The sequence below is a fragment of the Podarcis pityusensis genome (assembly GCF_964106645.2).
Source record: "Podarcis pityusensis genome assembly, chromosome: 10".
NCBI lineage: Eukaryota > Metazoa > Chordata > Lepidosauria > Squamata > Lacertidae > Podarcis > Podarcis pityusensis.
The window spans coordinates 69,945,671-69,963,525 of record NC_138035.1 but is presented as its reverse complement, the minus strand read 5'-3'; the positions used below and the strand labels follow the sequence as shown (position 1 = coordinate 69,963,525).

Below are 17,855 nucleotides of genomic sequence, written 5' to 3'. Positions count from 1 at the left end.
GTTTAACCAGGGGGCCTGGTAGGAGTTTTTTCCAATTGGCTAAACTGGCCCAGCCTCTTGGTTTTTTTTCGCCTACCTCGTAGCAACCGTCACAACTTTCGTGGTATTTGGCGGTTAGGCATTGGAATGTGTTGTTGGTGTTTCGGGGAGCAAGGTGTGGCCATCGCCTTCGCCGACAATTTTGGGTATTCCGCTAAAGGAATCCGGCGGTCGTGGATCCTGTCCGATGCCCGTGTGGCGGGGGGCCATGGCACGACCCTCGGTGACATCAGGAAGAGAGCCTATAGTTGGATTAGCATCAACAGGCTTCCCCTACTGGTGGTTAACCCCTCCTCAGATTCACCCCTCTACAAGTGGGTGGAGTCTAATGTTCCGTGGTCTAATGCCTAAGCCAATACCTTCTCACATGCTGTAATCAATAAAGTTGTGGCCTTTACCTTACCCATTAACCTTACATTCTGTGTCCACATGTCTTTATTCCCCAAGCAGGGATCGGGTCCTCGAATCACAACCTGAATTTAAGAGCTAGCTTTCTGCACCCACAGGGTTTGCATTGGGAAAACATGTTTCTATAATCATGGACTATCAGTAGGCTTGATTTAAAATCAACATAATGCAAAGACACATTATTCTTCCCCAAATCTATTCTGCTGGGGCTTTGCTGCGATGAGTCATCGTATGATGTCAAGGAAGAAACCAAGCCGCAGGACATGATTTATTCCAGTAAAAATTTCCATGAAGGTAAAAATGAATCTGCTTGGAAAAAGGTCCCAGAATCAATTTGTGAAATTAACTACCATAATTTTTCTTTTGTCCATTTAGGCCATATGAATCAACAGGATAAACAAGGAAAATATATTAAAGCAGAGACAGAAAATGGCACAGTTCATCTCAAAAGTCAAACCTGGTTCCAGTCTGTGAAACTGAAGGCCTCATGATGGAGTGAATAATCTTTACTTAATCAAGAAACAATGCAGAAAGATTACTGTAAATCTTGCCCATTGTTTGCATATAAAATGCACTGAGGCATGTTTTAGTGTTTCTGGTGTCTTTGGCTTCAAATGCTCAGAAATCAATGGAAACAACCTTTCCCCCCTAACTTTTTTATTGATCACTTTAAGCAGCCAAACTTTCAACAAATACCCTGAAGATTAAAATGCTTAATCCTTTGTTGTTTTTTGCTTTCCTCCACCTTTCTTCTAGGGGGTTAGCCCCAGTTCTCTCCCTCACTGCTTCTGACACCATGGCGGAGCAAGGCCTCTCCCCACACTGGTCCCCCACCTTTTTATAGGAATATTGGATAGCAAGTCACTGAGGACGATGCAGTGCAAGAAAGCCTCCACTCAATGCAGGTTTGAGTAGAGCCAGAATAACACAGTGGAGGCCAGAGGTGTTCCCAGCAGACCTTGGGAGTCATCACCACCTCTCCTCACCCATAGGACAGACGGTTGGCGTTAGATCAGATCTCCCCAGTGTGCACTCACACCCACAGTGGTAACCCATCAGCATTCCTGAGGCCTCTGCAAGTGACAGAAAGAATGAAGGCCCACGTTTGCCAGCCTACAAGGATGGCCTCGGTCATCTGGAGGGGGTGAGTCAAACAGCTCCCAATCTGCTGTGAGGGTCTCCTAAATCTCCAGAGCAGATTTTGGTGGCTCACAGGAGGAAAAGAAGGCTCAGTTGCCCAAGCAATAGTCTGTTGCACTCATGCACCGACTCCCTCAATTATTTATTTACTAAAAATACTGATATATCACTTTGTAGCCCCCCCCCCATTCTCTCAAAATAGCTTTAAAAAGCTTTGTACGATACAATCACATAAACAACAGTAGTATCAGAACGAGTGAAGCAAGACTATCATTTGCAAAGCTGCATGGCATAAGGCACATGATACAGCTAAGCAGTTCTGCCTTTAGTCAGTGAATGTGAAATACTACCATGTTGGGTTCCATTATTGAAGAAAGGCAGGACACCTATGTAATAAGTAAACAATAAAGAATGTTTATTATTTGAGGAATGTGTGTTTCACTAGTGCATTTTAGGTAACGTGTGGGTGAAACTGATTGGCATACAAACTATCTCAATGCAAGATACACCTAATACTCCATACATAAAATGCTGTGCTGCGCCTTTTTTTCTTTTTAAGGCCTCCTTAGTTGGAATGACAGCTGGAGAATTCTGAGCTTACTAAGGGGCAGAATGCTGTCTTCAACAACCAGAAAAATACGAACTTAATTTTCTTAAATGTACATAGCACTAAACTGTACACAAATTATGTTAATTATTTGTAGAGAAAACTAAGCTCTTTGTTGACTGGTGTTCAAAGAAGAACTGAACAAAATAACATTTATTTGGCTGAACTAATTAGGAAAGACAGTAACAGTGTTTTCTAGGATGACTTGTACTAGCTATCAAACTAAAAACAATCTTAAGACAATGTATCATTATCTTCTTAAACAAAACAAAATTGAGTTTCCATTTCAATTCTTTGTGCTTAAGGCTATTAAACATATATGATTACCAGTATTCTGTGGAGGTTCTATTGTGGGGGGAGACTGAATTCCACACTTTTTTCTGCTGAAGGGGATAACATGGAGGGTGTACTGGACTCTATACTTGGTTCTATGCTTGGCCGAGGTTTTTTATGTTTCTTTGGAATGGGTGTGTCATCCTTGGTATCATAACCAAACCACTGAGGAGGTTCTTCATCGTTGTATTCGTATTTCTGGAGCCTTGGTGCAAATTTTGAAACTGCATGTCTGAAATAGATAGATGGACAGACACTATTAATGTACATACAGTGGTACCTCAGGTTAAGTACTTAATTCATTCCAGAGGTCCATTCTTAACCTGAAACTGTTCTTAACCTGAAGCACCACTTTAGCTAATGGGGCCTACTGCTGCCGCTGCGCTGCCAGAGCACGATTTCTGTTCTCATCCAGAAGCAAAGTTCTTAACCTGAAGCATTATTTCTGGGTTAGTGGAGTCTGTAACCTGAAGCGTATGTAACCTGAGGTATCACTGTATAAGTCTTTCCTCTGAAGGAATCTCTTGTGTAAAACATAAATAATATAGCAAAAAACTAGAGGACCCTAAAACCAGCTGTGTGTCTGAGCTTCTAACCCACTTTCAGGACTGTGTCATAGAATATTCACAAACACTGTAATTGTTCATAGTGACTATGATAGCAGCAATAATTTAGAAAAATTGTATAGGTTCGGAGGGCCAAACAACTTGGCACTCATTCAATGAATACAATTTAACATACACTAATACTTGTAACACAACTTCCAGGTGGTATGCTTCTTGAAGAGGTCAACAAAAATAATGAAACCATTACATATACTGTACACATACTTGAAGTTGTCTATAGAATAAATAACAGGTTTTTAAAGAACACCACCATCGTTAAGTATTACAGATGCGAAATGGCAAGATCCAGCAACTCCTGCAGCAAAGCTGGTGCCAAACCTATTGGTCCACTTTCCTTTGGATCACATCAGCGAGGCTGAGGTGGGGGGGATGTCCTCACAACTATGGAACACCCTCCCATCAGACGTCAAGGAAATTAGCAACTATCTGACTTTTAGAAGACATCTGAAGACAGCCCTGTTTAGGGAAGTTTTTAATGTTTGATGTTTTAATTTGTTGGAAGCCGCCCAGAGCGGCTGAGCAACCCAGTCAGATGGGCAGCATGTAAATAATAATTTATTATTGTTATTATACACTGCCTGGGCTTGCACCCCAGGGTCGTCACTGGTGCACCACCCCCGGAGACAGAAGGGTGCCCGCAAGTGGAAAGAGGTGTGTGGTTTTGTTATAGATATATGCATTTTTTTGAAAATAGCCCTGGGGCAGCTGAAGCATCCACCAGACCATAGTCAGAACAACAAAAATCCTCTCCAAATATGCTACTTGCTTTCCAAGGGAACTTCCTATTTGTCCTGATGGAAGCTTCCCATGAAATGTAAATAGTGTGCCAGGAGATGCAATTTTAGCTGAGACTTTGGCAGTGAAAAAAAGATTTGCATTTCTCCTTCACCCCATGTCCCTGAGCAACTCAAGCTTTACGGCCGGAGGGAGTGGGATTAATATAACAAAACATGCATATAATGGCAAGAACAATTTGGCCGGAGAGGACAGTAAAAGCTGGACTATACAATATGCTGTTCATATAAATTGCAACTGAGTGATTGGCTTTTAGAAAGCAAATAGCGCTAATGGGTGCTTGTGGGTTCTTACCTTTCAACCCTGCTGAACTCAGAAGGTACATCATATGCACAATCTTTGTTCATTTTAATAAGATTTAGTTAGAAGTAGTTCTTCACAGAATGTAGCTTTGTTTTCCCCCAATAAGATGGATGTGTCTATGAAGCCCTAGTGGTCGGGGTCAGACATTGTGTTCGATGGGACTTAATTCCCAGAAAAGTGTGTATAGGTTTGCACCTAAGTTTGGTTGGTTGACATCTGTCTGTCTTGGGAGACAATGGAAGAGTGTGCCTTCAGGGGTGAAATCAAACCCCTGGAGAGTTACAGCGCCTGCTGTGGCTGTAGGAACATGTTTTGTTGCAGCTGGGGTAGATGAAGGCATCTGGTTGATCATTGGGACTATTTTGTTAACAAGAATGCTATTGCGATGACTCTTTTGGTACATGATGTATACATTTATTAAGTAGCTTATGTGGTGATCTGCAAACAGATTAGTCCACAAGAAGACCAAGCTCATCCACAACTTGATTGTTGACATGAATCAGACACCTTCACTGTACACTAAAAACATGTTTGTTTAGGGAAGCGTATTCAGACTTGTAGAATGTTGACATGTTTTACAATCTGTTTTTACAATCTGTTATCATTGATTTTAATTAACTCTGAATGATTTAAATAGTAGTTTTTAACTGGGTTGGGTTTTTTTTACTAATAATTTTATTCTTTTTGTACACCACCTTGAGGTTTTTATTACAATCAAGGGGTATATAAATCTTGTGAAATAAATAAAAACTAGACTTCTAAAGAACAACTTACCTGGTAATATTTGGGCAGTACAGCATCTTAAGAATTCGAAGTTGAAGGCAACCTTTCCACAGACACTTAAGTGTTCTGTCAGTAATACACATGCAGCCTGAAATATCCAAATAGTGCAGAAAAGGACATTCTGCCGCCACAAACTGAATGCCGGTATCAGTGACCTGTCAATGAAGCAAAAAAGATACGTTTTTTGGGGGGAAATAAGGAATTATTAGCGACAGCCAAGAGAAGTAAAGTTTTAGTAAGCTCATAAAATAGTTAAGGTATATTTAAGGCATTACAGTGGTGCCTCGCAAGATGAAATTAATCCGTTCCGCGAGTCTCTTCGTCTAGCGGTTTTTTCGTCTTGCGAAGCAACCCTATTAGCGGCTTAGCGGATTAGCGCTATTAGCGGTTTAGCGGCTATTAAAGGCTTAGCGGCTAAAAGGCTATTAGCGGCTTAGCGGCTTAGAAAAAGGGGGGGAGGGGAAAAAATTGCAAGACTCGCAATACTTTTTTGTTTTGCGAAGCAAGCCCATAGGGAAATTCGTCTTGCGAAGCGCATCGAAAAACGGAAAACCCTTTCGTCTAGCGGGTTTTTCGTCTTGCGAGGCATTCGTCTTGCGGGGCACCACTGTACCACCAAAGCCTTTAGCACTAATACTAGCAACACTGACAATGATTTTAACAGAACAATGTCTATATGTTCAGTAACAGAGTTTCTAATACAAGTTGTCTTTCTTTTCATACATACCTTGGGACAACCAGTCACACTTAGAATTGTAATTCTGTGGCAGTTGAATGCCAAATTTTTTAATGAATTGTTTGTTAACTGCTGGTTATAAGATAAATCAATGTGGTCTAGGCGTCTTAAATCAAGGCAGAATCTCTGGAACAGAAGTCACAAATCAATCAATCAATCAATCAATCATTCTCAAATTTACCTAGAGCACTTAGATTTAAGGTTTCACAATGCACTCATGCTGAAGATAATCTGCTAATCTTCTCCAAACACTTGATGCACTTTTTCTCTCATCAAATGGCTGGAAAAAATATTAAAAGGAACATAGGAAGCTGCTTTATACTGAGCTAGACCATAGGCCCAGTGCTATTTTTCTAGGAAAAAAGGTGCTGGAACTCACCATGAACACCTCCCTCTTCTCTTAGAATGGCAATGGAGCCTACCAGAGAGGTGCTGAAACTGCCAGAACCCACCTGAGAGGTGCTGGAACTGAGTTCCTGTGAGTCCCCCCTAAAAAAAGCCCTGCATAGGCCCATCTAGCCCAGCTATCATTGGCATGGATGGACAGTGGCTCTCCAGGGTTTCACCAATGAGTTTTTTTCTAATCACACCTGGGACATTCTGCTTGCAAAGTATGAGCTGTGGAACTGAGCTGCTTCCATCCCCTAATGAGTTAAGTTATCTACTGGTTGCAGTCAAGAAAAGCTCATTTGAATGATCTCTACATGCCTCTGTGCTCTTTCAAGCCTCCAAACTGCTCTTGGATTTGATTTATTAATTTTTCATAGTGGTAAGAACAAAAAGGGACTGCAAGGAAAGAAAGAATTGCTTCAAGCTTGGTGAAAGGGCATAAAATGTGATTCAGTGTAAACAAGTGTTAGGTGATGCACACAAGGACAAAAATATATATGATAACAGGGTCTGAACTTGGTGGTGACTGACCAGAGAAAGAACTTAGTGGACTGATCAAGTATAAAATGAAATGGATGTGTGCAAATCTGAATAAAATTTTGTAAAACCTAAATGAAAAAATATATAAAACAAACCTAAATTTCTAAATCTCCCTGATAAGACACAACATTCTCTCTCAAGAAATTACTCCTCTCATCAGATGCTGCAGATAGAAAATGTGCAGTCTTCACAACTGTATTTTTATCTTGACCACCCAGTATGTGTATGTTAGTAAATAAATTTCAATATTGCAAATTGACATAAGTTTCCAGAGATCCTTTCTTCCAAAGGAAACCAAACGCTGTGAAGCACTTAGACCCCTGGAATGTCTCACTGCTTGAGAAAAAGGTGCTCATTTGAGACTCTTAAACTTACTAAACTGATGATGAATAGTTTTAAACCTCAAAAGATCATATCCGTAGTTCTTCCTGCTTTCAAAAAGTACTTGTGCTAATTAATCACATTGTCTCAAACTTGTATTTTTATAGCTGATCAGTTTGTAGAGGGAAAATAATTCAGTGAAACTGCCTTGGCAACACTGGTGAACCAAACATAATCTGGCAATCTTAACACATAAAAGTGATAGAAAACAGCTGTTGTATACTTTTTTCAAATAACACTCTTATTTAGTAACCTGGTTATTTTTAGAATATACTCTAGACAAGGCTTCAAAGCCCATCTCACAATGTAGGAGCTAATTCAGCCTGGAAATATAGGTCCAAACTAGACGACCAGATTTCCCTTCTTTTTAAAGCATCCCTGAATTGAGTTGGGGCAACTACTCTGGAAGAGAAGTGTTAATCTTATCTTAGCCACTGTGTCCCCCATGTAAACCAGCTCCTTCAAGTTTCTATTTGCTCAGTTAAGAGAGGCATACAAAAATAGGGGGTTTTTTCATTCTTGTTTATTTAAGCGGAACGTATCCTCCAATAATGTACAAGAAGAAAGAATTAAAATTACACACACAAAAATACAATCCCTGGGAAAAATAATGATGATTATTGGTGTTGGGAGGTAGTAATTTTCTAAAGATTTGGTTTGTTTATAAATATCAGGATATTCTTGGAGCGAGGACTTATCTCTTTGAGAAGGAATTGAGAAAGAGAAACGCAGCACATGCTGTTGGTGTGTTCCCCGCAAAATGTTAAAATCATCGTATTGGCTCACATGGCCCCTAGCAGATGGATCCAAGTTGCATCCTATATGAAGATGTTACACCACTTATAAAGAAGTGATTAAAGTCACTGTAGCAAGCAAAAAAGACATGTTCCTTGGAAATTTTGATTAGCTTTAAGGAATTGACTTTGTGGAAGAGAAATTGTTAATCCCATTTAAATAAAGTTTCAGTTCCACACAGCTTTCTCTAAATGCTTTTCCTGATGTCTGTATGAAAGCCCAGATGACTACATAATGGCTTTCCATAAATTAGACAGGATATCTGTACTTTTAACACAGTTGCTCTTTACATTACAATAAACTAGGAACATGGAGGCACACTGGAAACTCCATTCATAACTATTCTCCAAAGAATAAATTATTCTGTCAAATGTGTGCTTGTGCATTATCACATGCATACAGAGCAGCAAAATTCAAACCAACTCTGTGTGGCTGTAGATAATGAATGATACATTTATACAACAATAGATTGATGGATGCTCAAATTTTACGACAGAAAGGTACTAATTCATAGGATAGTGTCAGGGAACTGCCATCGGAAGGAAGGGAAGTGAAAGGGCTCACACAGGTTGGGAGAGACTCAGCAGCTGAAGAGGGAACCAGTAGGGGGAGAGGAGCTGAGCTGAGGGAAAGTGAGCTGGAGGGATGGCTCAGAGACACTTCCAGCGAAAACAGTGGGGAGGTTTCAGGACCTCCTGTAGGGACACCCACTCCTCGCCGGAAACTGTCACGCAGAGAGTCCAGAAGACGTGTTTCCGTTAAGGAGCTTTTATGTTGGAAGCGATTCCGAAAGCAACCACTGTCGGAATCTGCCAGCGACTGACGGAGCCATGTTTAAGGGGGTCCGTTACAGACAGAGGTTTGCAAACTTGACCAAACTCTGAGGGACTTGGATTTTACACACAAGCAGCTCATCGTCCCATCACAGCATTCCGACAGTCTCCGTGAGCAGCTTGTGCAGGAGAAGGCATCATGAGCAACCCAGCCGGAACCGGAGAAGCAGGAGCTGGGGCGGGTCCAAGCCTGGAAGAAAGGTACCGGGTGTTGGAGGTCCAGCTAGCGCTGCAGACGGCGAGGCTTGAGGAGAGGAGGGCTCAGGATGCAGACAAAAAGGGGAAAGACACCCAGCTCGCCAGAAAGGTACCAGGATTGGTGCAGAAGTTTGGGGGGGAGCCCAAAGACTATCATGGCTTTCGGACAGAGATGCAATATGCCCTCAATCTGCAGTTTGATGAATTCCCTGACGAGGAATCACGAGTGGCTTTCGTGATTGGGCATCTTGAAAAGGGGGCGAGAGACTGGGTTAGACCCCTGATGGCAGCGAATAGTGACGTCCTAAAGGACACAATGAAGTTCTTTCGCGCCATGGATCTGATGTTTTCCAGCGATATTGAACAGGGAGTGGTCCGCAGACAGTTAATGGCTTGCAAACAGGGGAGCCGATCTGTCCGTGAGTACTGGACTGAGTTCACCATGTTGATCCATAAATTGGGGTGGGATCTATCGGCGGAACCCATTCAAATGCTCTTTGAAGAAGGGCTTTCTTCGGCTGTGAAAGACGAACTTTCCCGGGCGCCCAGGGCGGAGTCTATGGACCAGCTGACCAAATCAGCGCTGACCATAGGAGCGCGCCAGGAGGCGAGAGCATTGGAGAGGCGGGAAGGGAAGGGGGAACGTTGGAAGGAGTTCCGCATTCCAGACATTCCAGAGCCAACTTTCCCGCCGGCAGAGCCGATGGAAATCGGAACAGCGCGCGCGCGCGCAGTTTCAAAGCCCAGTGAGGGGGGAAAGAAGGAGGGAAAAGGCGCCCGGAAATGCTATCTCTGCCAACAGCCAGGTCACTTTGCCAGAGTCTGCCCCCAGAGGAAGGAATGGCAAGGGATGGTAGGAGCTGTGGAGGGAAGAGAGGAAGAAATACCGGAGCAAGTAAAAGCCAACGCCTGGCTGCCACCGTCGGGGCACAGCAGCCAGGCCAAAGAGCAGTGAAAGTGCCCACGCCAGAACCTCCTAAACCCGCCCTAGTGATAGAAGTGGCGCTAGAGCTGCCAAACGGACACCCTCTAAAGATAAAGGCGCTGTTGGACTCAGGCAGCTCCTGCAATTTCATGAGCAAAGAGTTTGCAGCTGAACACCAGATACAGACGATCCCTTTAAGCAACCCCCTGCAGGTGACCACGATCGATGGCAGGGAGCTGTTGGGAGGAGAAGTCAGCTTGCAGACCGTCCCAATGATAATGAAGGTGGCAAGGCACACCGAACTGATAGCGTTTAATGTGGCCACCTTGGGAGGAGCTCCCATTATATTGGGGATGAGCTGGCTAGCGTTACATGATCCGCTGGTGGGCTGGCATCAGAGAGTGGTTTCTTTTGGTTCAGCACATTGCTTAGAACACTGCAAAGAGGGAAAGGGTTTGGCAGGGGCCCAAGCCACCCTAGCAGGGACTGAAGTAACGGAGAACGTGAAGGTACCACGACAATACGCAGATCTCCGCGACGTCTTCAGCGAAAGGGAAGCTGACCAACTACCTCCGCATAGACCCTTTGACTGTCAAATCAATTTACTCCCTGGGGCACAGCTCCCTGTAGGCAAGCTGTACGCCATGTCAGACAGAGAGATGCAGGAGCTAAGAGAGTTCATTGACAAGAACCTGAAGAGAGGGTTCATCAGAGAGTCCAGGGCGGTGGGGGGCAGCCCAGTGTTTTTTGTGGATAAAAAAAACACGAGCAAGCCGAGGCTGGTGTGTGACTTCAGGGCCTTAAATGCAGTGTCAGAACCAGTGGCTTTCCCTATGCCCAGGATTGACGACATTTTGACAAGGGTGCGGAAGGGAAAGATTTTCACAAAGCTGGACCTAAGGGGGGCGTACAACCTGATACGAATAAGGAAGGGGGATGAATGGAAAACCACCATGTTCACCCCTTTAGGGGCATTTGAATATTTAGTTATGCCCTTCGGCCTACAAGGAGGCTCCGCATGCTTTCAATCGTTTATGAACCACGTCCTGGGGCCTTTGCTTTACAAGAATTGTGTGGCCTTCTTAGACGACGTGTTGGTGTATTCTGAGAATGAGGAGCAGCATGTGAGAGACGTCAGAGAAGTGTTGAGCAGGCTGCAAGCCAACCAGCTGTGGGTGAAACTGGAGAAGTGTCAGTTTCATACCAAGGAGGTGGAATTCCTGGGGTATCGCCTGTCAGACAAGGGATTGGCCATGGATCCCGGCAAGGTCCAGGCGGTGCTGGAATGGAAAACACCCAAAACAAGGAAGGATGTGCAGAGGTTCCTAGGATTTGGGAACTTCTATCGTAAGTTCATCCGAAACTTTGCCCACCTGACGGCGCCCATTACGGACTGTCTCAGCAGTAAGAAGAAGTTCGTTTGGACTGAGGAGGCGGAGCGAGCATTTGAGGAACTAAAAAGGGCCTTCGCCTCGGAACAACAACTCCTGCATGTGGATTTACAAAAACCGATGAGAGTGGAAACTGACGCATCAGACAGAGCGATTGGGGCGGTGCTTCTGCAGCCAGGGAAGGAGGAGTCAGAGTGGAGACCGTGTGCCTTTTTTTCGCGAAAGCTGAACAAATCCGAGAGGAACTACACGGTGTATGACCGAGAACTACTAGCCATTCATGAGGCGTTCCGGAGATGGAGGCACCTGCTAATTGGCGCACAACATAAGGTGCAAGTGTGCACTGACCACAAGAACCTAGAGTATTGGAGGACGGCACGAGTGCTCAACCAACGGCAAGTGAGATGGGCCCAGGAGTTCTCCAAATTTAACTTTGAGATTTGTTACGTGCCAGGCCCAGAGAACATTAGGGCGGACGCTCTCTCACGCAAACCTGAATATTTGGAGGGGGAGGGAGCACCCGAAGAGAGACATGTCATTCCAGAGGACTGCTGGGTGTGTGGGGCGGCATTGGTGGGACAAAGAGAACTGGTAGAGGAAACAGAGAATGATGAATACGCCCAGAATAAGCTCAGAGGTCTTAGGGGTGAGGGAGAGGAACCAGGGGGTTTCGAGGAAAGAAATGGAGCTTTGTATTACAAAGGGGCACTGTATATCCCTGAAGGAGACTTAAGGGGGAGGGTACTCAAGCAGTTGCACGACAACCCCACGGCGGGGCATTTTGGACAACACAAAACCATGTGGTTGGTCACCAGGGAATTTTGGTGGCCTAAGGTGAGGGAAGATGTACGGGAGTATGTAAGAGGGTGTGAGCAATGCCAGCAAGCCAAAGGGGAGAGGCGGGCACCGGCGGGGCTATTAGAACCCTTACCAACCCCAAAACGACCTTGGGAGGCAGTGTCGATAGATTTTATGACTGATCTGCTGAAGTCCAAGGGGAAAACAGCCATCATGGTGGTGGTAGACCTACTAACAAAGATGTGCCACTTTGTAGCCTGCTCGCATGCAGTCACGGCGGAAGAGACAGCGAAGTTATTTGTAGAACACATTTTTAGGTTGCACGGGGTGCCATTGAGGGTGGTCTCAGACCGAGGAAAACAATTTACTTCCAGGTTCTGGAGGAAGCTCATGAGCTTACTGCAGGTGGAGGTCAACTTTTCGACTGCCCGGCACCCTGAAACCAACGGGCAGGCGGAAAGAGCAAACGGTGTCCTCCAGCAATACCTGAGGTGTTATGTCAATGACAGAGAGAATGACTGGGTAGAAAAGTTGGCGCTGGCGGAATTTGCCTACAACAATGCCGAGAATGTGTCCACAGGGATGAGCCCCTTCTTGGCTAATTATGGGTGTCATCCCAGGGCTTTCCCAGGGGGAGAAGGGGAGAGATGGAGCGTCCCGGCAGCCGAGCATTTTGTAGAAGAAATGGAAGCAATCCATCGTCAGCTCCAACTCAACTTAGAAAGGGCGAAGGAAGAATACAAGAGGCAGGCAGACAAGAACCGAAGGGAAGGTGAAACCATAAGGGTGGGAGATAGGGTGTGGCTGTCAACCCAAGGGTTGCCGTTCAAAGGAGGTTGTAAGAAATTAAGACCCAGGAGATTGGGTCCCTTTGAGGTCATTCAACAGGTCAACCCAGTGGCTTTCAGGCTCCGGTTACCCAACCACATGAAACTGCACCCAGTATTTCACAGGTCGTTACTGTCACCGTATGAGGGGGGACGAGAAGGGATGGCCACTCGGGGACCGGTCATAGAAGAAAGGGAATGCAGTAGCCATGTGGCAGAAATCCTCGACGCCAGGTGGAAGGGGAATCAGGTGGAGTATTTGGTAGCGTGGGAAGGAGAACCGGAGTCAGAAAACACTTGGGTAATGGCAGAAGATATCAATGACGAGGTATTGATAGAAACGTTCCATCAAAGGTTCCCAAGGAAACCTCAGCCTGTGGAGAGGTTCCGGAGGGAATACTTTGGGACCACCGATGAGGAGGAGGAGTTGGAAGGATTCTCGGACTCGGAAGGGGAAGGGGAGATGGACTCTGAGGAGGAGGAGTACTTCGAGACCAGGAACCGCAACAGGTGGAGAGAAGTGTTCGAGACATCGGAAGATGAAGGAAGTTCATTCCGGGGTTTTGCCTCCTCACCGCCCGTAGAGGAGGGGGCGAGAGGGGATGAAGGGGGCCCTGGAGGGGAGGTGGATGTCAGGGAACTGCCATCGGAAGGAAGGGAAGTGAAAGGGCTCACACAGGTTGGGAGAGACTCAGCAGCTGAAGAGGGAACCAGTAGGGGGAGAGGAGCTGAGCTGAGGGAAAGTGAGCTGGAGGGATGGCTCAGAGACACTTCCAGCGAAAACAGTGGGGAGGTTTCAGGACCTCCTGTAGGGACACCCACTCCTCGCCGGAAACTGTCACGCAGAGAGTCCAGAAGACGTGTTTCCGTTAAGGAGCTTTTATGTTGGAAGCGATTCCGAAAGCAACCACTGTCGGAATCTGCCAGCGACTGACGGAGCCATGTTTAAGGGGCTCCGTTACAGACAGAGGTTTGCAAACTTGACCAAACTCTGAGGGACTTGGATTTTACACACAAGCAGCTCATCGTCCCATCACAGATAGCATAGTCATTATTTTCGTAGTCGTTACTTGATAAAATGTGATGATTTCTGTGCAAGGTTTTTGGGCATTTTTCGGAATATAGATTAAAAAATATAACAACTGTATAAGTTTGTAGTGAAACCATGTTATTGCTAATGCAGGGTTGATATTTTGCTAGATTTAATTCACCAAAGTGTCTTTCTATGCTTGCACAAGTCTTTCTCCTCAACTACTAACATTATAGGTGTTTAAGATTTCCTCCTGTTCTTGAAATAGTTACTTCCTTTGTGATGGTCGTTTCAGCTTCCTTCTGCTGCGTTCCCCCCAGGAATCTGTCCTCAGTCCTTTCTCTCTCTTTTTAGCATACACCAGACACAAAGGATGGGACACCATTTTTATTGCAAAGCTGCAGTTTTCTATCCACAATCTGTTTTCTGTCTCAGCCATCTTATCAGAATCCCATGAGGGCTGCATAGCAGCCACTGCCAAAAACACATCCTGTTTTAAATAAGCCCTGCTAAAAAGTAAAGGCAAAACTGCCATTGGTTGCTGTGCAGAGACATTTTTCACTTCTTAAAATGTTCTAGTTAAATCTCCCTTCCTGGGGTGAATATTATCTCTTTCCACATTCCAAAACTCTCAGTCACTGTAGCTTCACTTGCCCACATTTGCTCAGGAGTTCAGAGCGGGAGCAGTGCAGTGGTTAACAATATGAGCTAAGAAACTGAAACCGCCAATTCAAATCTCAACTCATCCTTAAATTTCCTGGAACACTCTACGCAAGCCACTATTTATTTATGTAAAGTGGTTTTACAGCCCTTCAATTATATTTCCACGGCAGTTTACAAAAAGAATAAAACAATGAAAATGTAAATACACAATATATCAAAAGCTAAAAGCTATGAAAATAATAAAAGTAGCACACAATAATGTGCAATATAAAAACTGTTGTAAAATAAAAAGGTCATAATGGTCTGGAGCTGAAAGGACAATTAAACAGCCCATGCTGGCATGTAAAGGAAAACAGCCATGGCTTGAGCACATTTTCCTAATGGCAACATGTTTCAACAATTTTAAGAAAAAACCTCAGCATATTTACTATTTCATTGTAAATCAGATGTGTTCAAGAGTGACATACATGTACTGATGCTTGTAACATACATAACATAGGATCTTATTTTACCTTAATTCCTGTATCAGTTAACAGCCTGCATTCTGATATAATAATCTCCTTAATTTTCCAGAGTTTGCCAAGAGCATCCAAAGCCTAAAAATATTTTAGACAAATATTAGTTTATTGGCACACATATGTAAAAAAACCCGTTGTACTACATAATGTATTTATTTTGCTTTGCTGTTATTCAGTGCTGTAGGTCCCCGCCCCCCATTACCTTTTAAAACATGTATTCTTTTACCAAAACAAAACATAGCTGGAAACTTAGGAACATGCCATGGGTTTGTGCATTCGCTTGTTTGTATATCCTTCCCCCTACAATTTGCATAATCCTAGTCTGCTATAACTGCCCCAGTTGAAACAAAAAGTAATGAAAACATCACAAAACACCATAGGAGTTGTTCAGCAAAACCGGAGCGTGTGTGGTCAGGGGCGTAGGAAGGGGGGGCGGTCCGCCCTGGGTGTCTTCCCTGAGGGGGTGTGACAAAAAGGCACACCGCAGGGGGCTTACCCAGCTGTCCTGTGAGCGGCAGAACATGCCACCTTCACGTGCAGCGGATCACCCCGCTGCTGCGGCCGATCATGTTGCCCCCCTGCACAGCTCCCCCCGAGTGCACAGAATGGGCTCTGGGCACCCATACAGCTAACTCCGCCACTTTCTCTGCCTTAGCTGGAGACGGACAAGAGGGGGAGAACAGGACCCTTTGGTTTGATCAGGCAAGGCTATTCTTACGTAGAAGGATATTTACAAAAAAGCTACCAAGACGTTTACCCCCCGCTTTTCTATGTCCATATGATTATTGCGGTCCATGTGTGCCAGGTATTCAGCAACTAATAATAAAAATAATAAACAAGCATTTCTTTCAAACACAGAAGCTGGATGATGCGTTCTCAGTTTGATTAAGCCAAGAGATACATCAGTGCCGCCTAACACCCCAAAGAAACACAAGTTAAGATCCATACATCACCATTTCAGGAGAGAATTAATATAAGAATATATTCACGTTAGCATGAAAATTGTTTGTCATTCTTCAGTGAGCTGCTGAGACGGTGCTTACACATCTGTGCCCTTCTTTGCATGTCTACTTAGAAGTAAGCTGCACTGAGTTCCATGGGAATTCATCCCAGGAAAGAAGGTGTAGAACTGCAGCCTAAGAACATCCGTTTCTTTTTGAAATGGTCCGTTTAATTAAATCAACAACAACAGCCCAATAGTTGAAGTTGAACAATACTTTATTAGGACTAACTCAAATGTCTCAAAAGAATGAGCAAGCGTTTGAGTTGCAGAGTTGTTCAGGGCAGATACTAAGAAAAAACACAAGAAGGAGTAGAGGAAATGGCCCCTTGAAAGGGATTTGTGCTTCTGATATGGTGCATTACACGGTCAGCTTTAAAACAGGGGGCTGGGGGGCTAGTCTGTGTCCCTCCAGATGTTGCTGGACTACATCCCCCACTGGTCCCAGCTAGTATGGCCAATAGGAATGATGGGAGTTGTAGTCCAGCAACACCTGGAGGGACACAGATTAGCCACCTGTTTTAAAAGGCATTGTAAAAGTAAAGGGAGCTGCACCAAAGCATAAGGAAAACACACATCCTTATTAGGGCAATTCCATTATTAGGCCTACCTATTGCAAAATAGAGTGCAAGGTTCAAGTTCTACCATCAGGCCAGTGAACAGAGCAATGGGGTGGTGGGTTAGAAGAAATTTGTTTCTGGCTGATATCGAAGCCACGGAGTCTGCAGGGGTTTTAAGTGCTTATGCTCACAATGTTAAGCAAATAAACCAGAAAATAACACTTGCAACTGTAAGTATCTTATTTTTCCTTCTTTTAATAATTTCAAATTGGGGGGGTTGACAAAAAAAATTCTGCACCAGGTACCAGCTGACCTTGCTACGCCTCTCTGCATGGTTACATAGTTCCCAAACTTGTCTAGCATGATACTTTGTGAATTGCCTGCCTCAAACCGCCATTCATATTCAGACACATTTTATTTACCTCTCCAGCCATTTCAACTACCCATCTCCTTCTCCCTCCCAGATATATTCTTCTTGGTCTTGCTCCAATTCCGCTGCTTGGCAGTTCCTGTCTTCTACTGACAAGCAACCCCCTGACACATTCATAGCCCGTTGAGTAGTTTCCAACTTTCCTGTCTACTGACTTTGGAGGTGGCTGCTGGGGTGAAATATGAGCAAAACACTACTCTCCTGCCCACCTTCTGGTTCACTGTATCATTTGACATGAGTTTCATTCATAAAACACGGTTTTCCATTCACAAAACATAGTTATGAAGTTATCCTTTCCAGGCAGTGTGTGGGTAAGACACGTGTATGGTGCATGCCCTCAATTTACAGCAGAACCCATTAATCTGCCTGGCGTGGGCCTGATGGGAGGCACTGAATTAGGTCTCTGCATGGCTCTGCAAGGCGCTCACTATTGCAAGGAAGAGGTTGCTGTAGAATAATAATAATAATAATAATAATAATAATAATAATAATAATTTATTATTTATACCCCGCCCATCTGGCTGAGTTTCCCCAGCCACTCTGGGCGGCTTCCAATCAAGTGTTAAAAACAATACAGCGTTACATATTAAAAACTTCCCTGAACAGGGCTGCCTTAAGATGTCTTCTGAATGTCAGGTAGTTGTTTATCTCTTTGACATCTGATGGGAGGGCGTTCCACAGGGTGGGCACCACTACCGAGAAGGCCCTCTGTCTGGTTCCCTGTAGCCTCACTTCTCATAGAAGGGAAAGGCGCTGGTTTGTAAAGGGAAAAAGTGGGTTTTTCAAGGGACGCCTATGTCTCTGAA

At 44.4% G+C, this 17,855-nt stretch overlaps 2 protein-coding genes across 5 annotated transcripts in view; one reads left to right on the top strand and one right to left on the bottom strand.

Moving 5' to 3' along the window:
- Positions 1 to 1,168, top strand: part of FAM185A (family with sequence similarity 185 member A) — a 37,139-nt gene extending 35,971 nt beyond the window's left edge. The window contains exon 9 of the mRNA XM_081023779.1: positions 823 to 1,168. Within this exon, the coding sequence (XP_080879905.1) occupies positions 823 to 938 (116 nt within the window). The 3' untranslated portion in view covers positions 939 to 1,168. The remainder of the gene's footprint in view (positions 1 to 822) is intronic.
- FBXL13 (F-box and leucine rich repeat protein 13) overlaps positions 1 to 17,855 on the bottom strand; it is a 73,290-nt gene that overhangs the window by 2,171 nt on the left and 53,264 nt on the right. The window contains exons 18-22 of one of the 4 annotated variants that reach the window (XM_081023552.1): positions 15,054 to 15,137; positions 5,762 to 5,896; positions 5,026 to 5,189; positions 2,522 to 2,759; positions 1,088 to 1,520 (exon numbers count right to left, since the gene is read on the bottom strand). In XM_081023552.1, coding sequence (XP_080879678.1) covers positions 2,540 to 2,759; positions 5,026 to 5,189; positions 5,762 to 5,896; positions 15,054 to 15,137 — 603 coding nt within the window. In that variant the 3' untranslated portion in view covers positions 1,088 to 1,520; positions 2,522 to 2,539. Of the gene's footprint in view, positions 1 to 1,087; positions 1,521 to 1,978; positions 2,760 to 5,025; positions 5,190 to 5,761; positions 5,897 to 15,053; positions 15,138 to 17,855 lie in introns of those variants that run through there. The other 3 variants (XM_081023551.1, XM_081023550.1, XM_081023553.1) reach the window with 3 other exon arrangements.